The 21638-nt window shown below is 44.7% G+C and overlaps 1 protein-coding gene across 1 annotated transcript in view; it reads left to right on the forward strand.

The window, feature by feature from the left end:
- dhx29 (DEAH (Asp-Glu-Ala-His) box polypeptide 29) overlaps positions 1-20818 on the forward strand; it is a 28699-nt gene extending 7881 nt beyond the window's left edge. Inside the window, exons 11-27 of the mRNA XM_046307100.1 lie at positions 66-428; positions 519-785; positions 1022-1165; positions 9283-9459; positions 9878-10018; positions 10288-10432; positions 10634-10754; positions 10901-10985; positions 11092-11309; positions 11436-11511; positions 14990-15214; positions 15741-15877; positions 16184-16274; positions 16862-17194; positions 19106-19237; positions 20233-20329; positions 20519-20818. Coding sequence (XP_046163056.1) covers positions 66-428; positions 519-785; positions 1022-1165; positions 9283-9459; positions 9878-10018; positions 10288-10432; positions 10634-10754; positions 10901-10985; positions 11092-11309; positions 11436-11511; positions 14990-15214; positions 15741-15877; positions 16184-16274; positions 16862-17194; positions 19106-19237; positions 20233-20329; positions 20519-20574 — 2808 coding nt within the window. The 3' untranslated portion in view covers positions 20575-20818. The remainder of the gene's footprint in view (positions 1-65; positions 429-518; positions 786-1021; positions 1166-9282; positions 9460-9877; positions 10019-10287; positions 10433-10633; positions 10755-10900; positions 10986-11091; positions 11310-11435; positions 11512-14989; positions 15215-15740; positions 15878-16183; positions 16275-16861; positions 17195-19105; positions 19238-20232; positions 20330-20518) is intronic.
- Positions 20819-21638: the final 820 nt, after the last annotated feature.

Consider the following 21638-nt stretch of genomic DNA (forward strand, 5'->3'; position numbering starts at 1 on the left):
GTGTGTGTCTCTCTCTCTCTGTCTCTATTTCTCTCTGTCTCTCTCTTGCTCTCTCGCCATCCCAGTCAGTCCATATGTTGATCCCTCCCACGTACCGTGAGGTGTGGCTGGAGTGGCGGGACAGCGAGCAGGCAGAGGAGGAGGAGCTCCGCACAGCCATCAACAAACCCCGAGACCAGTTCATCACCCGACTGCTGACCCGGCTGAAGCAGCAGCAACCCCAGAAGAAGTGTCCTTCTCCCCAGCCAGGGCTGCAGGGAGCTGGGGACGAGCTCGAGGATGACTGGGAGAGCCTGGCCAACATGGAGGAAGAGGAGGACCCGGGGAAAACCATTACCCCGAAGGAGAGAGGTGGTGGGGTTGCAGAGGTGGCGGCTCGGGCCCTTCTTCTGAAGCTCCGTGGCTCGGCCCTGTCCAGGCGGTTACAGGTCTGTAATGTTTTTAATCAGTTGTAATGTCTTATCAATAGTTGTAATATTGTGGAGTGACACTTTACTAAATGTTTATAAACTCTACAGACGGACAGAGAGCAGCTCCCGGTGTTCCAGCACCGCGTGCGGGTTATGGAGGCTCTGCGACGCAACCGTGTGGTGGTGGTAGCGGGGGAGACGGGCAGCGGGAAGAGTACCCAGATCCCCCAGTTTATCCTAGAGGAGCTTCTGACTGGGGGAGCTGCTGCACAGCCCTGTAACATAGTGGTCACCCAGCCACGCAGGATCTCTGCCATGAGTCTGGCCAGCAGGGTGTCTCAGGAGCTGGGCTGTGACGATGGGCCTGGATCCAAGGTTAGAGGGAATATGTTGGGCTGGTGGAAGTGGTTAGGTGGTTTGAGATTGGATTGAGCTTGACAACAAGTTACATGTAGGTTGGGGTGGTTAAAGGGTTACGTTAGGTGGTTTTTGTGTGGTTTAGGATATATAGGGTGCCTCAAAAAGGTTAGGTGTTGGGTAAGGGAAGAGTTGAATGCAACACATTTGATGAAGGTATTTTCTATTACATGTTTACAATGTTGATGTTTCAGTCGTCGCTGTGCGGGTACCAGATCCGGATGGAGAACAAGTCTTCGGACTCGACCCGTCTTCTGTACTGCACCACCGGGGTTCTCCTCAGGAAGCTGCAGCAGGACCACATGCTCAGCTCTCTGACCCACATCATAGTGGACGAGGTATTTAGTTATTTATATATGTTCTTTTGTGTATTTTACCCCCTTTTTCTCCCCAATTTGGATCTTGTCTCGTCGCTGCAACTCCCCAACTGGCTCGGGAGGCGAAGATCGAGTCATGCGTCCTCCGAAACATGACCCGCCTAGCCGCGCTTCTTAACACCCCCTGCTTAACCTGGAAACCAGCCGCACCAATGTGTCGGAGGAAACACCGTTCAACTGACGACCGAGGTCAGCCAGCAGGCCCTTGGCCTGCCGCAAGGAGTCGCTAGAGCGCGATGAGCCAAGTAAAGCACCCTCGGCCTAACTCTAACCTAACCCGGAAGACGATGGCCAATTGTGTGCCGCCCAATGGGAATCACGATCACGGCCGGTTGTGATACAGCCCGGGATCGAACCTAGGTCTGTAGGAATGCCTCTTGCACTGCGATGCAGTGCCTTAGACCGCTGGGCCACTAAGCCACCACCACCTTCCGGAGACACCTGAAACCCCACCTCTTTAAGGAATACCTAGGATAGGATAAGTAATCCTTCTCACCCCCCCCTTTAAGATTTAGATGCACTATTGTAAAGTGACTGTTCTACTGGATGTCATAAGGTGAATGCACCAATTTGTAAGTCACTCTGGATAAGAGCGTCTGCTAAATGACTTAAATGTAAATGTAAGGAGGCCTCTATTTCATTTTTTTAAGATACTTTACCAGCAGCATACCACCCTGCATCACACTGCTGGCTTGCTTCTGAAGCAGGGTTGGTCCTGGTCAGTCCCTGGATGGGAGACCAGATGCTACTGGAAGTGGTGTTGAAGAGCCATAGAGGAGGCACACTTTCCTCTGGTCTAAAAAAAAATAGCCCAATGCCCCAGGGCAGTGATTGGGAACGTTGCCCTGTGTAGGGTGCCGTCTTTTGGATGGGACATTAAACGGGTGTCCTGACTCTCTGTGGTCACTAAAGATCCCATGGCACTTATCGTAAGAGTAGGGGTGTCAACTAGAGGTTGATCCTTCCGTAGATACCTGAAACCCCACCTCTTTAAGGAATACCTAGGATAGGATAAGTAATCCCTCTCACCCCCCCCCCCTTTAAGATTTAGATGCACTATTGTAAAGTGACTGTTCCACTGGATGTCATAAGGTGAATGCACCAATTTGTAAGTCGCTCTGGATAAGAGCGTCTGCTAAATGACTTAAATGTAAATGTTGATCGATTATGATTTTTCACCGCCAATACCGATTTATTGGAGGATCAAAAAAAGCCGATACTGGTTAATTGGCTTATTTTTTTATATTTTTTTTATTTTTATTTTTTTTATTTATTTTTTTATCATTATTATTATTATTATTATATATATAAAAAACAATTGTGTGGTTTTTTTTGTAATAATGATAATTACAACAATACTGAATGAACACTTATTTTAACTTTATATAATACATGAATAAAAATCCATTTAGCCTCAAGTAAATAATGAAACATGTTAAATTTGGTTTAAATAATGCAAAAACAAAGTGTTGGAGAAGAAAGTAAAAGTGCAATATATTTGCCATGTAAAAAAGCTAATGTTTGAGTTTCCTGCTCAGAACATGAGAACATATGAAAGTTGGTGGCTCCTTTTAACATGAGTCTTCAATACTCCAAGGTAAGAGGTTTTAGGTTGTAGTTAATATAGTATTTATAGGACTATTTTTCTCTATACCATTTTGTATTTCATATACCTTTAACTATTGGATGTTCTTATAGGCACTTTAGGATTGCCAGTGTAACAGTATAGCTTCCGTCCCTCTCCTCGCCCCTACCTGGGCTCGAACCAGGAACACATCGACAACAACCACCCTCGAAGCAGCCTTACCCATCGCTCCACAGATGCCGCGGCCCTTGCAGAGCAAGGGGAACAACCACTCCAAGTCTCAGAGCGAGTGATGTTTGCGCGCACTCCGCTAACTAGCTAGCCATTTCACATTGGTTACACCCGCCTAATCTGGGGAGTTGATAGGCTTGAAGTCATAAACAATGCTGTGCTTGCGAAGAGCTGCTGGCAAAATGCACAAAAGTGCTGTTTGAATGAATGCTTACGAGCCTGCTGCTGCCTACCATCGCTCAGTCAGACTGCTCTATCAAATATCAAATCATAGACTTAATTCTAACATAATAACAAACAAAAATAAAAGCCTTTGGTCATTAATATGGTCGAATCCGGAAACTATAATTTCGAAAACAAAACGTTTATTTCAGTGAAATTTCGCAAATGTGCTTTTGTTAAATCATCCCCCTGCGTTGCATTAATTAAATGCAACGCAGGACACGCTAGATAAGCTAGTAATATATCAACCATGTGTAGTTAACTATTGATTTTTTTATAAGATAAGTTTAATGCTAGCTAGCAACTTACCTTGGGTTCTTACTGCATTCGCATAAGAGGCAGGCTTCTCGTGAGGCAGGTGGTTAGAGCGTTGGACTAGTTAACCGTAAGGTTATAAGATTGAATCCCAGAGCTGACAAGGTAAAAATCTGTGGTTCTGCCCCTGAACATGGCAGTTAACACACTGTTCCTAGGCCATCATTGAAAATAAGAATGTGTCCTTAACTGACTTGCTTAGTTAAATAAAGGTGTAAAAAAAAGGCAAAATCGGCATCCAAAAATACCGATTGTTATGAAAACTTGAAATTGGCCCTAATTAGTCGGCCATTCCGATTAATCGGTCGACCTCTAGTGTCAACCCCGATGTCCTGGCTGAATTCCCAATCTGGCCTGTCGTATCTCTGACTATGATTATATGACATGCTATTTTATCAAATCGATTACCTAACGTTTAATTTACTACGTGATTGAATTAAACCATTAATAACCTGGGGAAGAATTAGTTTATATAGAGCGGTTATCTCCTGAATCCACTCTCTTAAAGATCTGAAGATCTTTTATATCAATAGCAGTCAATTATTAATCGGCACCTTGATCAGTCTCATTCTGATTGTTGTAAGAAATGGGTTATCTGCACGAACCCTAGCTAATAAGTTCAATCAGCAATACACAAATAGGCTTAATTATTTATTTACTAAATACCTAAATAATCACACAGAATTATATGTATATACATACTACCTCAATAAGCCTGACTAACAGGTGTCTGTATATAGCCTTGCTACTCTTTTTTTCAAATGTCTTTTTACTGTTTTGTTTCTTACCCTACACACACAAATACCATTTTTTCCGCACCATTTGTTAGAGCCTGTAAGTAAGCATTTCACTGTAAGGTTGACACCTGTTGTATTTGGTGCACGTGACAAATAAACTTTGATTTCATATGCAACACAGGAGACTGTAGATCAACTAGTAATATCATCAACCATGTGTAAGTAAGTAGTGATTATGATTGATTGTTTTTTATAAGATAAGTTTAATGCTAGCTAGCAACTTACCTTGGCTTCTTACTGCATTCACGTAACAGGCAGGCTTCTCGTGAAGCAGGTGGTTAGAGCTTTGGACTAGTTAACCGTAAGGTTGTAAGATTGAATCCCTGAGCTGACAAGGTAAAAATCTGTCGTTCTGCCCCTGAACAAGGCAGTTAACCCACTTTTCCTAGGCCATCATTGAAAATAAGAATGTGTTCTTAACTGACTTGTCTCGTTAAATAAAGTTGTAAAAATATATATTTTTTTTAATCGGCGTCCAAAAATACCGATTTCCGATTATGATAACTTGAAATCGGCCCTAATTAATTGGTCATTCCGATTTAATCGGTCGACCTCTACTCAAAACAGAAACGATAACGAAGTGCACTCCCCGCCACTGTTTCGGTAAAAAGCTGATGGGTGGGGATGAAGAAATGTAACCACTCATAAATTCATAAAGCTATGGATGTGTGTTTTTCAGGCTTATTATGGTGTGTTTACATTTACGTTGTTTACTAACATTGGAGTGTGGCAGCTCATGAAGCATTGAGAAGTTATGTTCTTCAAGAATCAATGGGTACATATCATTAATTTAGAACTCTGGAAATGGATGTAGCAACTGCTGATTTCCCCTTTTAAGTCCCTCACCAACAGCTGGTATTGATTTCAATGGCAGGGTCAAACTCTATGTTCATGTTTCATACTCTGAAACTCCTGTGGTGAGAGAAAGACGTGATGACAATGTTTAACTGATTCAAGATCTGTTCAGTTTAAACTGAACCATGAGTTGCTCAGCTCTCCTTATGTCATGCATTGATTCGGGGTTGTAGTCAAACCCTTCATTTCAATTCAGTCAGTTGATCTGAAATTCTGATGTTCCTCATTGAACAGCATGACTTGGTCTTCTGTACCATATGTTCACTGAGTTACTCATCTTTCCTTATGTCCACTGAATGACCATATTCTTAGAACTGGGTGACATGGCCTAGAAATCATATAAGATTATTTTCAAACTTATGGGTGATTCACAATATACACTGCATTCGGAAAGAATTCAGACTTCTTGATTTTTTTTCACATTTTGTTACTTTACAGCCTTCTAAAATAGATGTACCTCATTTATACACAATACCCTCTCAATCTATACATAATACCCTATATAATGACAAAGCAAAAACCGGTTTCATGCATTTTTACAAATGTATAAAAAAACATGGACTGAAATATAACATTTAAGTATTCAGACCCTTTACTCAGTACTTTGTTGAAGCACCTTTTGGCAGCGATTACAGCTGTAAAGTAACAAAATGTGAAAAAAGTAATGGGTCTGAATTCTTTCAGTGTATATTGTGAATCATGCTTCCGTCCCTCTCCTCGCCCCTACCTGGGCTAAAACCAGGAACACAACGACAACAGCCACCCACGAAATGTCGTTACCCATCGCTCCACAAAAGCCACGTTCCCCTTGCTCTGCAAGGGACAACTACTTCAAGGTCTCGGAGCGAGTGACGTCACCGATTGAAACGCTATTAGCGCGCGCCAAGCTAACTAGTTAGCCATTTCACATCGGTTACACCAGCCTAATCTCGGGAGTTGATAGGCTTGAAGTCATAAAAAGCTCAATGCTTGAAGCACAGCGAAGAGCTGCTGGCAAACGCACGAAAGTGCTATTTGAATGAATGCCTACGAGCCTACCAAGGCTCAGTCAGACTGCTCTATCAAATCATAGACTTAATTATAACATAATAACGCACAGAAATACGAGCCTTAGTTTCCAGATTTGACCATAATAATGACCTATCATTTCGAAAACAAAACGTTTATTCTTTCGGTGAAATACAGAACCGTTCCGTATTTTATCTAACGGGTGGCATCCCTAAGTCTAAATATTGCTGTTACGTTGCAGAACCTTAAATGTTATGTCATAATTCTGTACAATTCTGGCAAATTAATTATGGTCTTTATTAGGATTAAATGGTCTTCACACAGTTTGCAACGAGCCAGGCGGCCCAAACTGCTGCACTGCTTGCACGGAACGCAAAAAAAAATGTCTGTAGTTAAAAGAAATTAATGTTAGCAGGCAATATTAACAAAATATGCAGGTTTAACCATATATACTTGTGTTTTGATTTTAAAGAAGGGCATTGATGTTTATGGTTAGGTACACATTGGTGCAACGACAGTGCTTTTTTCGCGAATGCGCTTGTTAAATAATCACCCATTTGGCGAAATAGGCTGTGATTTGATGATAAATAAACAGGCACCGCATCGATTATATGCAACACAGGACAAGCTAGATAAACTAGTAATATCATCAATCATGTGTAGTTTACTAGTGATTATGTTAAAACCCCCCTACTTTTTTAAATTTCTGCCTGAAGACATACCCAAATCTAACTGCCTGTAGCTCAGGCACAGAACCAAGGATATGCATATTATTGGTACCATTTGAAAGAAAACACTCTGAAGTTTGTGTAAATGTGAATTGAATGTAGGTGAATATAACACAATTGGGTCTATCAATAAGTGCATTGATGTCATCCCCAAAGTGACCGTACGTACATACATACCCCAACCAGAAGCCATGGATTACAGGCAACATCCACACTGAGCTAATGGCTAGAGCTGCCACTTTTAAGGAGCAGGGCTCTAACCCGGGAGCTTATAAGAAATCCCGCTATGCCCTCCGACGAACCATCAAACGACGAACCGGCAAATCGTCAATACAGGACTAAGATCGAATCGTACTACACCGGCTCTGACGCTCGTCGGATGTGACAGGGCTTGCAACCCATTACAGACTATAAAGGGAAGCACAGCCAAGAGCTGCCCAGTGACACAGGCCTAGCAGACGAGCTAAACTACTTCTATGCTCGCTTCGAGGCAAATAACACTGAAACATGCATGAGAGCACCAGCTGCTGCCGGAAGACTGTGTAATCATGCTCTCCGCAGCCGATATAAGACCTTTAAACAGGTCAACATTCACAAGGCCGCAGGGCCAGACTGATTTCCAAGACATGTAATGCAACCATATGCTGACCAACTGGCAAGTGTCTTCACTGACATTTTCAACCTATCCCTGTCTTGAGTCTGTAATACCGACACATCAACACCATTATCCCAGAGACTCTAGACCCACTCCAATTTGCATACTGCCCTAACAGATCCACAGATGATGCAATCTTGATTGCACTCCACACGGCCATTTCCCACCTGGACAAAAGGAACACATGTGAGAATGCTATTCAGGTGCCTCCAGGTGGTAAGGGTAGGTAACAACACATCCGCCACGCTGATCCTCAACATGGGGGCCCCTCAGGGGTGCGTGCTCAGTCCCCTCCTGTACTCCCTGTTCACTCATGACGGCACTGCCAGGCACGACTCCAACATGAAGTTTGCAGATGACACAACAGTGATCAGCGACGAGACAGTCTATATGGAGGAGGTCAGAGACCTGGCTGTGTGATGCCAGGACAACAACCTTTCCCTCAACGTGATCAAGACAGGAGATTATTGTGGACTACAGGAAAAAGAGGACATTGCTCGCCACCATTCTCATCGACAGGGCTGTAGTGGAGCAGGTTGAGAGCTTCAAGTTCCTTGGTGTCCACATCACCAACAAACTAACATGGTCTAAGCACACCAAGTCCGTTGTGAAGTGGGCATGACAAAACCTATTCCCCCTCAGGAGACTGAAAATATTTGGCATGTCTTCAGATCCTCAAAAGGTTCTACAGCTACACCATCGAGAGCTTCCTCTGTTTGCATCATTGCCTGGTATGGCAACTGCTCGGCTTCCGACTGCAAGGCACTACAGAGGGTAGTGCGAACGGCCCAGTACATCACTGGGGCCAAGCTTCCTGCCATCCAGGACCTCTGCACCAGGCGGTGTCAGAGGAAGGCCCTAAAAGTTGTCAAAGACTCCAGCCACCCTAGTCATAGACTGTTCTTTCTGCTTCCGCAGGGCAAGCGGTACCGGAGTGCCAAGTCTAGGTCGAAGAAGCTTCTAAACCGCTCCTACCCCCAAGCCATAAGACTCCTGACCATCTAATCAAATGGCTACCCAGACTATTTGCACCCCCCCCCCCCTTTACACCGCTGCTACTCTGTTGTTACCATCAATACATAGTCACTTTAATAACTCTACCTACATGTACATATTACCTCAACTAACCGGTGCCCCCGCACATTGACTCTGTACCGGTACCCCTCTGTGTATAGTCTCGCTATTGTTATTTTACTACTGCTCTTTAATTACTTAGTTACTTTTATTACTTATTCTTACTCTTATTCTTTTTAACTGCATTGTTGGTTAGGGGCTCATAAGTAAGCATTTCACTGTTTTATTTGGCACATGTGACTAATACAATTTGATTTGACCCATGACAACCATAACAGATCTGACAGACCTGTGAAATTATTTCGAATTCTGGATCTGGACCCGCTCGGTTCCCGATTGCATCTGTGGAATTTGTGTCCAGGTGGATCTATGAAAACTCTAGTCTAGACACCTGACCTCTTACACACTGCCCACTGTGCCCAGGGTTCGATCAGACTCTCACACTTCAGTCTGTGCATGTTTCAGATCAACTACATTGCAGCCAAACTGGGCAGACTTACTAATCTACATATTACCCTGCATGCCAAATAACCAAAATAAACTATGCTGCGCTTTTGCCTTGCTCAAACCGATCCCATCAAACACGCTGTCTGTCTCATCCATTCTAGGTCCATGAACGCAGCGTCCAGTCTGATTTCCTGCTGACCATCCTGAAGGACATGGTCCAGAAACGGTCCAACCTGCACCTGGTCATGATGAGCGCCACGGTCGACTGTGATAAGTTCGCTGCCTACTTCAACCGCTGTCCTATAGTCAACATCCCTGGCAGAACCTTCCCTGTCGAGGTTAGATGTCGGGAACTTTTCATTTCCCTATAGTTCACAGATATGAAAATATGAACTGTATTTTCTGTTTAAATTGTATTTTCCATCACAAGTGAATTATATTCCTGTCCTAGTCTGTCTAAGTGCCAAAAATGATGTTATTTGTATCATACTACTTGTGGTTGTCCTGATATAAAATGTTATTTCAGCGATCGATGTAGTAGAGCATTGTTACAGTGTGTCTCTCAGGTATTCTGTTGTATCGTGCTGTATGGTGTTGTCCTGATGTGTTCTGACCATATCATTAAAATGAATAGAAAGGTGAAATAAAATGTCATAATGGGTGGACTGGTCGGCCATTTTGAGTGTCCCCATGGCAATAAAGCGGAAAGTGATTATATTTCTGTGGTTCTGAAGTGCTTTGCACCTCTATTGTCAGGTGTTCCATCTGGAGGACATAGTGGAGGAGACAGGCTATGTTCTGGAGAAGGACTCTGAATACAGCCAGAAGATCCTGGAGGAGGAGGAGGAGGTCAACATCAACTTCACGCAGAAAGGAGGAAAGAGCATGCAGCACCAGGTGAGAGGGGGTGTGACAGAGGGGTGAGATCTTTGGGATTGAGGGGCCTGGTGATAGTACCTACCTGCTGCATTGGGTCTCAGGGTCAGATTGATTACTGACTTGTCTCTGAAAACACTGTAGAAATGCCTTATTTCCTTAACTATACTGAATCATTGTGCTGTGTGCGATCCTATTCTACACTACTGTAAATGCCTCGGATCCATGTTGTGCATTACAGTGAACAGGAACCAATATGTAACTCATGGTGTTTTGTGTGTGTTCTCCAGGAGTTTATAGTGAAAGACTCAGGCTCTGGCTGGGACCTGGGTCCTGACCTGGACCACTTCAGCAGCCGGACCCGCCACGCCCTGCAGTACATGAACCCCAACAAAATCAACATGGAACTGGTCCTGGACTTGCTCGACTACCTGGGTAAATACACAGCTCCTGGACAGAGTTGCGGGTTCATTCAGCCCAGTGTGAGGACGTGGAGAGAGCTGGAGACTGGAGAGTTAGTCCAGTTTATATTTGGTTTATGGTTGTTGATATGACTGTACTACATGTTGGGGCAATTTAGATGTTGATTGATTGATAGGTGTTGCGCCAACTGTAATATATTTTTCCCTTCCCCAGATAAGTCTCCTCAGTTTGCAGTGGTGGATGGAGCTGTTCTGGTGTTCCTCCCAGGTCTGGCCCACATCCAACAGCTTTATGACCTGCTCTCCACAGACAAGAGGTTCCGTGGCAAAGACAGGTGAGTTTATAGTCTTCACTGACAATGTCATCCTGAGAAGAATACCATCTTGCGTGCTAGCAATTTCTAAATTAATTTATAAACTATTTTGTTGTAGCAAAGGTTTTAGCTTTCATAAAGAGATTGGTTTATGTCTCACTGTCCAGGTACAAACTGGTAGCCCTGCACTCCACACTGTCATCTAAGGACCAGGCTGCTGCATTTACAGTGCCCCCTACTGGAGTTAGAAAGGTACTGGGGTTTCTTTGTTTAGTGCAGTGATGAACTGCGATCCATATTGCTATGAATTAACAAAAGTGAAAAACAAATTTTTATTACCCTGTCTACCCTATTTTAGATTGTGCTGTCCACAAACATAGCGGAAACTGGAGTAACAATACCTGATGTTGTGTTCGTTATTGATACCGGAAAGACCAAAGAAAACAAGTACCATGAGAGTAGCCAGATGAGTTCCCTGGTGGAGACGTTTGTCAGCAAGGCCAGCGCCCTCCAGAGGCAAGGCAGGGCAGGACGCGTGCGGGATGGCTTCTGCTTCCGCCTGTACCCCAAATTCAGGTCAGCCCCTCCTCTCTCAATCACAGAACAAGTTGCTGTCTACGACACAAATACCTCTACTGCCTTATCTGAGGTCAGCAGCTACACAAGTTACAGCCTGATTGTGAATGTTCTTCTATGTAACAGGTTTCAGGCTTTCATGGATTACTCCATACCAGAGATACTGAGGGTTCCACTGGAGGAGCTGTGTCTTCATATCATGGTACACTGACAACTGTAAACTGGGTGGTTCGTGCCCTGAATGGTGATTTGGCTGACAGCCGTGGTATATCAGACTGTAGATACCACGGGTATGACAAAACATTTATTTTTACTGCTCTAATTACATTATAATAGCAATAAGGCAGCTGGGGTTTGTGTTAAATGGCCAATATACCACAGCTAAGGACTGTGCCTAAGAACAGCCCTTAGCTGTGGTATATTTGGCTATTTACCACAACCCCCCCCCCCCCCCCCAAAGTGCCTTATTGCTTAATTATTCCTAGATATTCTTCATAACAGACACAGGAACAATCCACTCACAGGGCTCACTTGACAAATAGATGGCAATCTCAATGTAACCACCCCAAATCACCGTTAACCACCCCAAACCACCGTAACCACCCCAACCACTGTAAACCACCCTAACCACTATAAACCACCGTAACCACCCTAACCACCCCAACTACTGTAAACCACCCTAACCACTGTAGACCACCCTAACCTCTGTAAACCACCCCAACCACTGTAAACCACCGTAACCACCCCAACCGCCGTAACCGCCCCATCCACTGTAAACCACCGTAACCACCCCAACCACGGTAAACCACCCCAACCACTGTAAACCACCGTAACCACTGTAAACCACCGTAACCACCCCAAATCACCGTAACCACCCCAACCCCTGTAAACCACCGTAACCACCCTAACCACCCCAACTACTGTAAACCACTGTAAAAAACCCAACCACTGTAAACCACCGTAACCACCCTAACCACTGGAAACCACCCTAACCACTGGAAACCACCCTAACCACTGGAAACCACCCTAACCACTGGAAACCACCCCAACCACTGGAAACCGCCCCTACCACCCAACCACTGGAAACCGCCCCTACCACCCTAACCACTGGAAACCACCCCAACCACTGGAAACCGCCCCTACCACCCTAACCACTGGAAACCATCCCAACCACTGGAAACCACCCTAACCACCGTAACCACCCCAACCACCCTAAACACTGGAAACCACCGTAACCACCCCAACCACCGTAACCACTGTAAACCACCGTAACCACTGTAAACCTCCGTAACCACTGTAAACCACCGTAACCACCCCAACCACTGTAAACCACTCTAACCACCCCAACCACCCCAAACCACCCTAACCACTGTAAACCACCGTAACCACCCCAACCACTGTAAACCACCTTAACCACTGTAAACCACCCTAACCACTGTAAACCACCCTAACCACTGTAATCCACCCTAACCACTGTAAACCACCGTAACCACCCCAACCACTGTAAACCACCTTAACCACTGTAAACCACCCTAACCACTGTAAACCACCCTAACCACTGTAAACCACCCTAACCACTGTAAACCACCCTAACCACTGTAAACCACCATAACCACTGTAAACCACCATAACCACTAAACCACCGTAACCACCCCAACCACTGTAAACCACCTTAACCACTGTAAACCACCCTAACCACTGTAAACCACCCTAACCACTGTAAACCACCTTAACCACTGTAAACCACCCTAACCACTGTAAACCACCCCAACCACTGTAAACCACCTTAACCACTGTAAACCACCTTAACCACTGTAAACCACCCTAACCACTGTAAACCACCCCAACCACTGTAAACCACCCTAATCACTGTAAACCACCCTAACCACTGTAAACCACCGTAACGACCCCAACCACTGTGAACCACACTAACCACTGTAAACCACCCCAACCACTGTAAACCACCCTAATCACTGTAAACCACCCTAACGACCCCAACCACTGTGAACCACCCTAACCACTGTAAACCACCGTAACGACCCCAACCACTGTGAACCACCCCAACCACTGTAAACCACCCCAACCACTGTAAACCAGCGTAACCACCCTAACCACCCCAACCACTGTAAACCACCCTAACCACTGTAAACCACCCCAACCACTGTAAACCAGCGTAACCACCCCAACCACTGTAAACCACCCCAACCACTGTAAACCACCCCAACCACTGTAAACCACCCCAACCACTGTAAACCACCCCAACCACTGTAAACCACCGTAACCATCCCAACCACCGTAACCATCCCAACCACCCTAACCAATGTAAACCACCGTAACCATCCCAACCACCCTAACCACTGTAAACCACCATAACCACCCCAACCACCCCAACCACTGTAAACCACCCCAACCACCGTAACCACCCTAACCACTGTAAACCACCCCAACCACCCTAACCACTATAAACCAGCATAACCACCCCAACCACTGTAAACGACTGTAAACCACCGTAACGACTGTAAACCACCCCAACCACTGTAAACCACCGTAACCTCCCCAACCACCCTCACCACTGTAACCACCCTAACCACCCTAAATCACCGTAACCACCCCAACCACCCCAACCACCCTAAATCACCGTAACCACCCCAACCACTGTAAACCACTGTAAACCACCGTAACCACTGTAAACCACTGTAAACCACCGTAAACCATTTTATTTATTTATTTATTTAACCAGGCAAGTCAGTTAAGAACAAATTCTTATTTTCAATGACGGCCTGGGAACAGTGGGTTAACTGCCTGTTCAGGGGCAGAACCACAGATTTTTACCTTGTCAGCTCGGGGTTTGAACTCGCAACCTTCCGGTTACTAGTCCAACACTCTAACCACTAGGCTACGCTGCCGCCCCACCGTAACCACCCCAACCACTGTAAACCACCCTAACCACTGTAAACCACCGTAACCACCCTAACCACTGTAAACCACCCCAACCACGGTAAACCACCGTAACCACCCTAACCACTGTAAACCACCGTAACCTCCCCAACCACCCTAACCACTGTAAACCACCATAACCACCCTAACCACGTAACCACCCTCACCACTGTAAACCACCCCAACCACTGTAAACCATCGTAACCACCCCAACCACCCTAACCACCCCAACCACTGTAAACCACCGTAACCACCCTAACCACTGTAAATGACCGTAACCACCCTAACCACTGTAAACCACCCTAACCACTGTAAACCACGCAACCACCCTAACCACTGTAGACCACCCCAACCACCCTAACCACTGTAAACCACCCCAACCACTGTAAACCACCGTAACCACCCCAACCACCCTAACCACTTTAAACCACCGTAACCACCCCAACCACTGTAAACCACCGTAACCACCCCAACCACTGTTAACCACTGTAAACCACCCTAACCACTGTAAATCACCCTAACCACTGTAAACCACCCTAACCACTGTAAACCACCCTAACCACTGTAAACCACCCTAACCACTGTAAACCACCCTAACCACTGTAAACCACCCTAACCACTGTAAACCACTGTAAACCACCCTAACCACTGTAAACCACCCCAACCACTGTAAACCACCGTAACCACCCTAACCACTGTAAACCACCCTAACCATCACTGTTCCGTCTCTGTCCCCTGTACAGAAATGTGAGTATGGCTCTCCAGAGGAGTTCCTGTGTCGAGCCCTAGACGCACCCCAGCCCCAGTCTGTGAGTAACGCCGTGTGCCTGCTCCGGAGGATCGGAGCGTGTATACCGGAGGGCCACGCCCTCACCCCGCTGGGTCACCATCTCGCCACCTTGCCTGTCAACGTCAAGATCGGCAAGATGCTCATCTTTGGTGCCATCTTGGGCTGCCTGGACCCCATTGTAAGTTACAGTCCATGCGGGGTGTCATACATTTCTGAATTAGCATTGTATTAACTGCTTGCAAAATCAGCAATCAACCATGTGAAATGGGACTCACCTAGTTAAAGCTAGAATCCTTTATTGAAACAAGAACAAAGCAGTCACCCCGCCTGTGTCTTGGTAAAAAAGCTGAGGGATGGGCCTGGAGAAATTTAACCACTCTCAAATTCATAGACAAGAGCTATGGATTCAAGGACTGACGATCCATGATATCAAAGTTGTAGTTTTAACCATGTTTTCAGGCTATACAGTGTTTGTTTACATTTGACATTGTTTACAAATATTGGAGTAAAACAAGCTTATACTTTGGGTACTGATGGGGTACGACAGTTGAACTAAGCTCATGAGGCATTTAGAAGTTATTTTCTTCAAGAATAAATGGGTATATCATTTATTTTTAAGTCCAAAAATAGATGTAGCAACAAAGGATTCCAGCTTTAAAGGATAAATCTAATTTCCATAATGACTGAATGTAATTGTATTGCAGGCGACTATAGCAGCAGCGATCTCGGAGAAGTCTCCCTTTGCCACACCCATGAACCAGAAGGATCAGGCTAACCTGGCTAAAGCTGCCCTGGCTGTAGCCAACTCAGATCACCTGACTATCTACAATGCTTACCTGGGGTACGTGCATCTCGTTTCAAGAGTATGAATGACCAAAATCTGAGATAGATAATTCAAGGTCATGTTCAGTTCAGGGCACGTGGCAGCAAATTGTTTTGCGACAGTAAAGAAAACATGTGTTTCTTGGTCAAGTTCACCTAGTCCCTCTCTGTTTCAATAAATTTTATTCCATATTATGCCTAATACATTTTTTTAAAAGCAATAACACATAGCCTAACCCTGAAGAAGTTGATTGTTCCTGTGCCATTTTAATGGCTCAGCCACCATCTTGGTTTCTGTTCTCTAATGGTATTGTTCTGCTAACAGGTGGAAGAACATACGCAGTGAGGGATATCGAGCCGAAATGGCCTACTGCAGGAAACACTTCCTGAACCGTACCGCCCTCATCACCATAGAGGTACTCTATTTTCTAACTTGTGTGTATGGTTCTCTCATCTGATATGCTTTAACAGTGAGCGTCAGGGTTGGGGTCAATTTCGAATTTCAGTTTACTTCTTGAATTGAAATTTCGTGGTATCCAATTGGTAGTTACAGTCTTGTCTCATTGCTGCAACTCCCGTATGGGAGTTCTGCTTCTTGACACAATGCCCACTTAACCCGGAGGAAACACCATGACCGTGTCAGCGTGCACTGTGCCCGGCCCGCCCCAGGAGTCACAAGTGTGCGATGGGACAAGGACCCTGCCGCCAAAACCCTCCCCTAACCCGGACGACGCTGGGACAATTGTGCGCCGCCTCATGGGTCTCCCGGTTGCAGCCGACTGCGACAGAGCCTGGACTCCAACCCAGAATCTCTAGTGGCACAGCTAGCACTGCGATGCAGTGTCTTAGACCACTGTGTCACTCGGGAGGCCGTTGAAATTGAATTTACCCCAACCCTGTTGAGCATGTACAACTGCTGTACACAGGGACAGTAGTTATAAGAGATCATATGACATTTAGAGTGGTTGGTAAGGACATTAAACCTGGATCTCTTCTCCATCAGGACATCAAACAGGAGCTGATGCGTATGATGGACCAGGCTGGATTCTCTGGTTCCTCCAGGTCCGGTCGAGGGCCACCTTCCCGGGATCGGTCTGACCCCAGGGGTCCCCAGGCTCCCCTCACCCCCCTTGGTAAGCCTCAGATCTGTGTCCTGAACGCGGTGCTGACGGCAGGATTGTATGACAGCGTGGGACGGATCCTCTACACTCCCTCTGTGGACGTCCTGGACCGGGTGGCGTGCTCTGTGGAGACTGCCCAGGGGAAGGCCCAAGTCCACCCCTCCTCTGTCAACCGCTGCCTGCAGACACGCGGCTGGCTGCTCTTCCAGGAGAAGGTCAGTTGGTCCCATAGAGATATACAGTGCCTTGCGAAAGTATTCGGCCCCCTTGAACTTTGCGACCTTTTGCCACATTTCAGGCTTCAAACAAAGATATAAAACTGTATTTTTTTGTGAAGAATCAACAACAAGTGGGACACAATCATGAAGTGGAACGACATTTATTGGATATTTCAAACTTTTTTAACAAATCAAAAACTGAAAAATTGGGCATGCAAAATTATTCAGCCCCCTTAAGTTAATACTTTGTAGCGCCACCTTTTGCTGCGATTACAGCTGTAAGTAGCTTGGGGTATGTCTCTATCAGTTTTGCACATCGAGAGACTGACATTTTTTTCCCATTCCTCCTTGCAAAACAGCTCGAGCTCAGTGAGGTTGGATGGAGAGCATTTGTGAACAGCAGTTTTCAGTTCTTTCCACAGATTCTCGATTGGATTCAGGTCTGGACTTTGACTTGGCCATTCTAACACCTGGATATGTTTATTTTTGAACCATTCCATTGTAGATTTTGCTTTATGTTTTGGATCATTATCTTGTTGGAAGACAAATCTCCGTCCCAGTCTCAGGTATTTTGCAGACTCCATCAGGTTTTCTTCCAGAATGGTCCTGTATTTGGCTCCATCCATCTTCCCATCAATTTTAACCATCTTCCCTGTCCCTGCTGAAGAAAAGCAGGCCCAAACCATGATGCTGCCACCACCATGTTTGACAGTGGGGATGGTGTGTTCAGGGTGATGAGCTGTGTTGCTTTTATGCCAAACGTAATGTTTTGCATTGTTTCCAAAAAGTTCAATTTTGGTTTCATCTGACCAGAGCACCTTCGTCCACATGTTTGGTGTGTCTCCCAGGTGGCTTGTGGCAAACTCTAAACGACACTTTTTATGGATATCTTTAAGAAATGGTTTTCTTCTTGCCACTCTTCCATAAAGGTCAGATTTGTGCAATATACGACTGATTGTTGTCATATGGACAGAGTCTCCCACCTCAGCTGTAGATCTCTGCAGTTCATCCAGAGTGATCATGGGCCTCTTGGCTGCATCTCTGATCAGTCTTCTCCTTGTATGAGCTGAAAGTTTAGAGGGACGGCCAGGTCTTGGTAGATTTGCAGTGGTCTGATACTCCTTCCATTTCAATATTATCGCTTGCACAGTGCTCCTTGGGACGTTTAAAGCTTGGGAAATATTTTTGTATCCAAATCCGGCTTTAAACTTCTTCACAACAGTATCTCAGACCTGCCTGGTGTGTTCCTTGTTCTTCATGATGCTCTCTGCGCTTTTAACGGACCTCTGAGACTATCACAGTGCAGGTGCATTTATACGGTGACTTTATTACACACAGGTGGATTGTATTTATCATCATTAGTCATTTAGGTCAACATTGGATCATTCAGAGATCCTCACTGAACTTCTGGAGAGAGTTTGCTGCACTGAAAGTAAAGGGGCTGAATAATTTTGCACGCTCAATTTTTCAGTTTTTGATTTGTTAAAAAAGTTTGAAATATCCAATAAATGTTGTTCCACTTCATGATTGTGTCCCACTTGTTGTTGATTCTTCACAAAAAAATACAGTTGTATATCTTTATGCTTGAAGCCTGAAATGTGGCAAAAGGTCGCAAAGTCCAAGGGGGCCGCATACTTTCGCAAGGCACTGTATTGATCCATGATCATTCAATCTACCCGTCTGTAATCTCTATGGTGAAATCGATTACTCACTGGGTGTAGAAGGTGCCCTTAACTGGAGATATAGGATCAAATTCTCCCTACTTGTAATCCTAACCAAGGGTGTGGCTAGGCCAGGGCAACCTCTAACTCCCAGGTAGGCCTAAATAGAATAATTTACTGTGTGTAATTGTAGGTAAAATACTATTAAGTTGCAAATTTTTTTAATCTAATTTTGACTCTCCCTCAGGTAAAATACTCTAAGATCTACCTGCGGGACACGACGCTGATCTCTCCCTTCCCCATGCTACTGTTTGGAGGGGACATCGACGTACAACACCGGGAGAGACTCATCTCTCTGGATGGATGGATACACTTCCAGGTCAGAGTTCATATCTGGGTCAGCTGTATTACATGTCTGTGTCGTGAATGACTAGAGTGGTGTGTCAGTGCTACAGTAGAGACAGTGTGATACACAAAGAGAAAGAAAATCTAACTCTTGTAACCAGTTTCCCAGACCCAGATAAAAAAATAAAATTACTTCTCAATAGAGAATCTCCATTGTAAGTGCTCTATAGTCCAATACTAGTCTTAGGCTACAATCCAAATTCAAAGTAGACAGCCCTCGGCCCTAAACCCTCAGCCCTTGAATGATGTTTTACAAAGTGTACTTTTAAATGTCCCTTGCCCAAGCGAGGAAGAGTGTTGATCGGAGAGGCAACGTTGTTGGAGGAAATATTGAGTTTAAAAACAAACAACCTAAAGCTATTAATGTACCTAGTAAGTTAACAGCTAGCTAGCAGTCCTGTCAAGTAGCTAGCTACAGTTGCCCATAGCTGGCTAGCTAGTATTATAGTTTATTTATTCCAATAAATTTCTGAATTTCCCCCAAAATATGTTTATGAAGCTTACTACGTTTTTATAGGGTCCTCACTACGAGACTAAGCCAATTTGCCAATGCTAAAATCAATGTCACCTATATATTTTCTTTTAGCAAGCTAGCCTTCATAATTATGTCTGACATGCCGAAAATTCAGCCATGTTGATTCAATTTGACACGTGACTACAGTTTGCATTGAATTGTGGGTCATATCAACCCCACAAGTGATCAAAGTTCTTCACTCGCTCCCTCAAGCTAAATCAAGGGCCGAGGGGGCAACGTTAGTGAATTGGACCTCCACTTAAGATGGCAATCAAACTGTATCCGGTTTTGACGAGGATTCCCCCAAGGGAAAGTGGCTATTGCGAGGGCTAAAATTACTGTGTTTGGACTGCAGCCTTAATCTAGGTCCAGGAAAGCCTTGTAGTTGAGCATACTGTCGCAAGCAAGGCTCTGTCTGATCTCTGTTCCTCCCTGTCCTCCTCTCTCTCTCCCAGGCCCCAGTGAGGATCGGAGTGATCTTTAAACATCTGAGGAAGCTCATAGACTCACTACTGGAGAAGAAGCTGGAGAACCCAAGGATGAATCTAGAAGGTAATATTCTACCCTTTTTCTGTCTTTTCCCCCTCCATTTTCTCTTGAATCCCTATCTCATTTTCTGTTTCCTTCGTCTCTTCCTAAGCCCCCTACATTTTTCTTTTTTGTGTTCATGACATTGTGCTGTGTGTTGTTTAACTGTGTAGTGGTAAATGGTGTTGTTTACTCTTTTACTCTCTCCCGTAGATGAGAAGACTATCCAGTTGATAATAGAACTGATCAAGATGGAGAATGTCTTCTGACCACTGTGACCTCTGACCTCTCATTGGAGACCTCAGTCATACATGGTTGTCCAAGGACAGATGGACAGCCTAAAGATCAGAGGGTGGTGGTGGACTGTATAATGACATTTAAATCATGAAATTAAAGAATATATTTCTTCTTTTATCAGTGATGACTGTTGCCAAACAAAATAAAGCTGTATGAGGTGTTGATGGCTAATTTATGTTTGTTATCTGTTTTAGGGAAATAAACATTTGAAATTAATTCATAGCTCCCTCCCTCGGAATGTAACAAACATCCTTTGGTGATTAGCATGTCTTTGTTTTCTAAAATAAACAAAACTCTAATGGCCTTGTGTGTGCGCCTAGTAAACATCCTTGAAATATTCCTGCAATTATGTCAGACTGGTGCTGCCCAAACAGTTATTTCAGATTATAAACTGGGTGGTTCTGACAGCCATGGTATATCAGACCGTATACCATGGATATGAAAAAACATGTATTTTCACTGCTCTAATTACATTGGTAACCAGTTTATAATAGCAATAAGGTACCTCACTGGTTTGTGGTATATGGCCAATATACCAAGGATAAGTGCTGTATCCAGGCACTTTGCGTTGCGTCGTGCCAGAGAACAGCCGTTAACCGTGGTATATTGGCCATATACCACAACCCCTCGGGCCTTATTGCATAATTCTTTAAAGTTTAAGATGTTGGGGGAGTGGGATGAAAAGGTGACATGTGGAAATGTTTTAAGATGGTCATACTACGGCTCATTTAGCCATTTGATTTAAGTATATATTAAGAATGTATATTAAAAAATTTGCGGAAAAAATATTGATTTTGGCCTTTACAAGAACACCATCATGTTGCTCAGAATCTTTCTATAGTGGGGTCCCATTGGTTTGTAGCCCAAACGGTTCAGATGCTACCAAACAGAACTTGGCTGGTGGTGAAGAGGGAGTTTACCCCAAAGGGCTTTGTAGATGAACATATACTAATGCAGCTTTCTGCGTATATGAAGTGAGGTCCAACCTACCATTTGGTAGAAGGTGCAATGGTGGGTGAGTGACTTGGCATTTGTA

This window comes from Oncorhynchus gorbuscha, linkage group LG16 (genome assembly GCF_021184085.1).
Source record: "Oncorhynchus gorbuscha isolate QuinsamMale2020 ecotype Even-year linkage group LG16, OgorEven_v1.0, whole genome shotgun sequence".
NCBI classification, from domain to species: domain Eukaryota; kingdom Metazoa; phylum Chordata; class Actinopteri; order Salmoniformes; family Salmonidae; genus Oncorhynchus; species Oncorhynchus gorbuscha.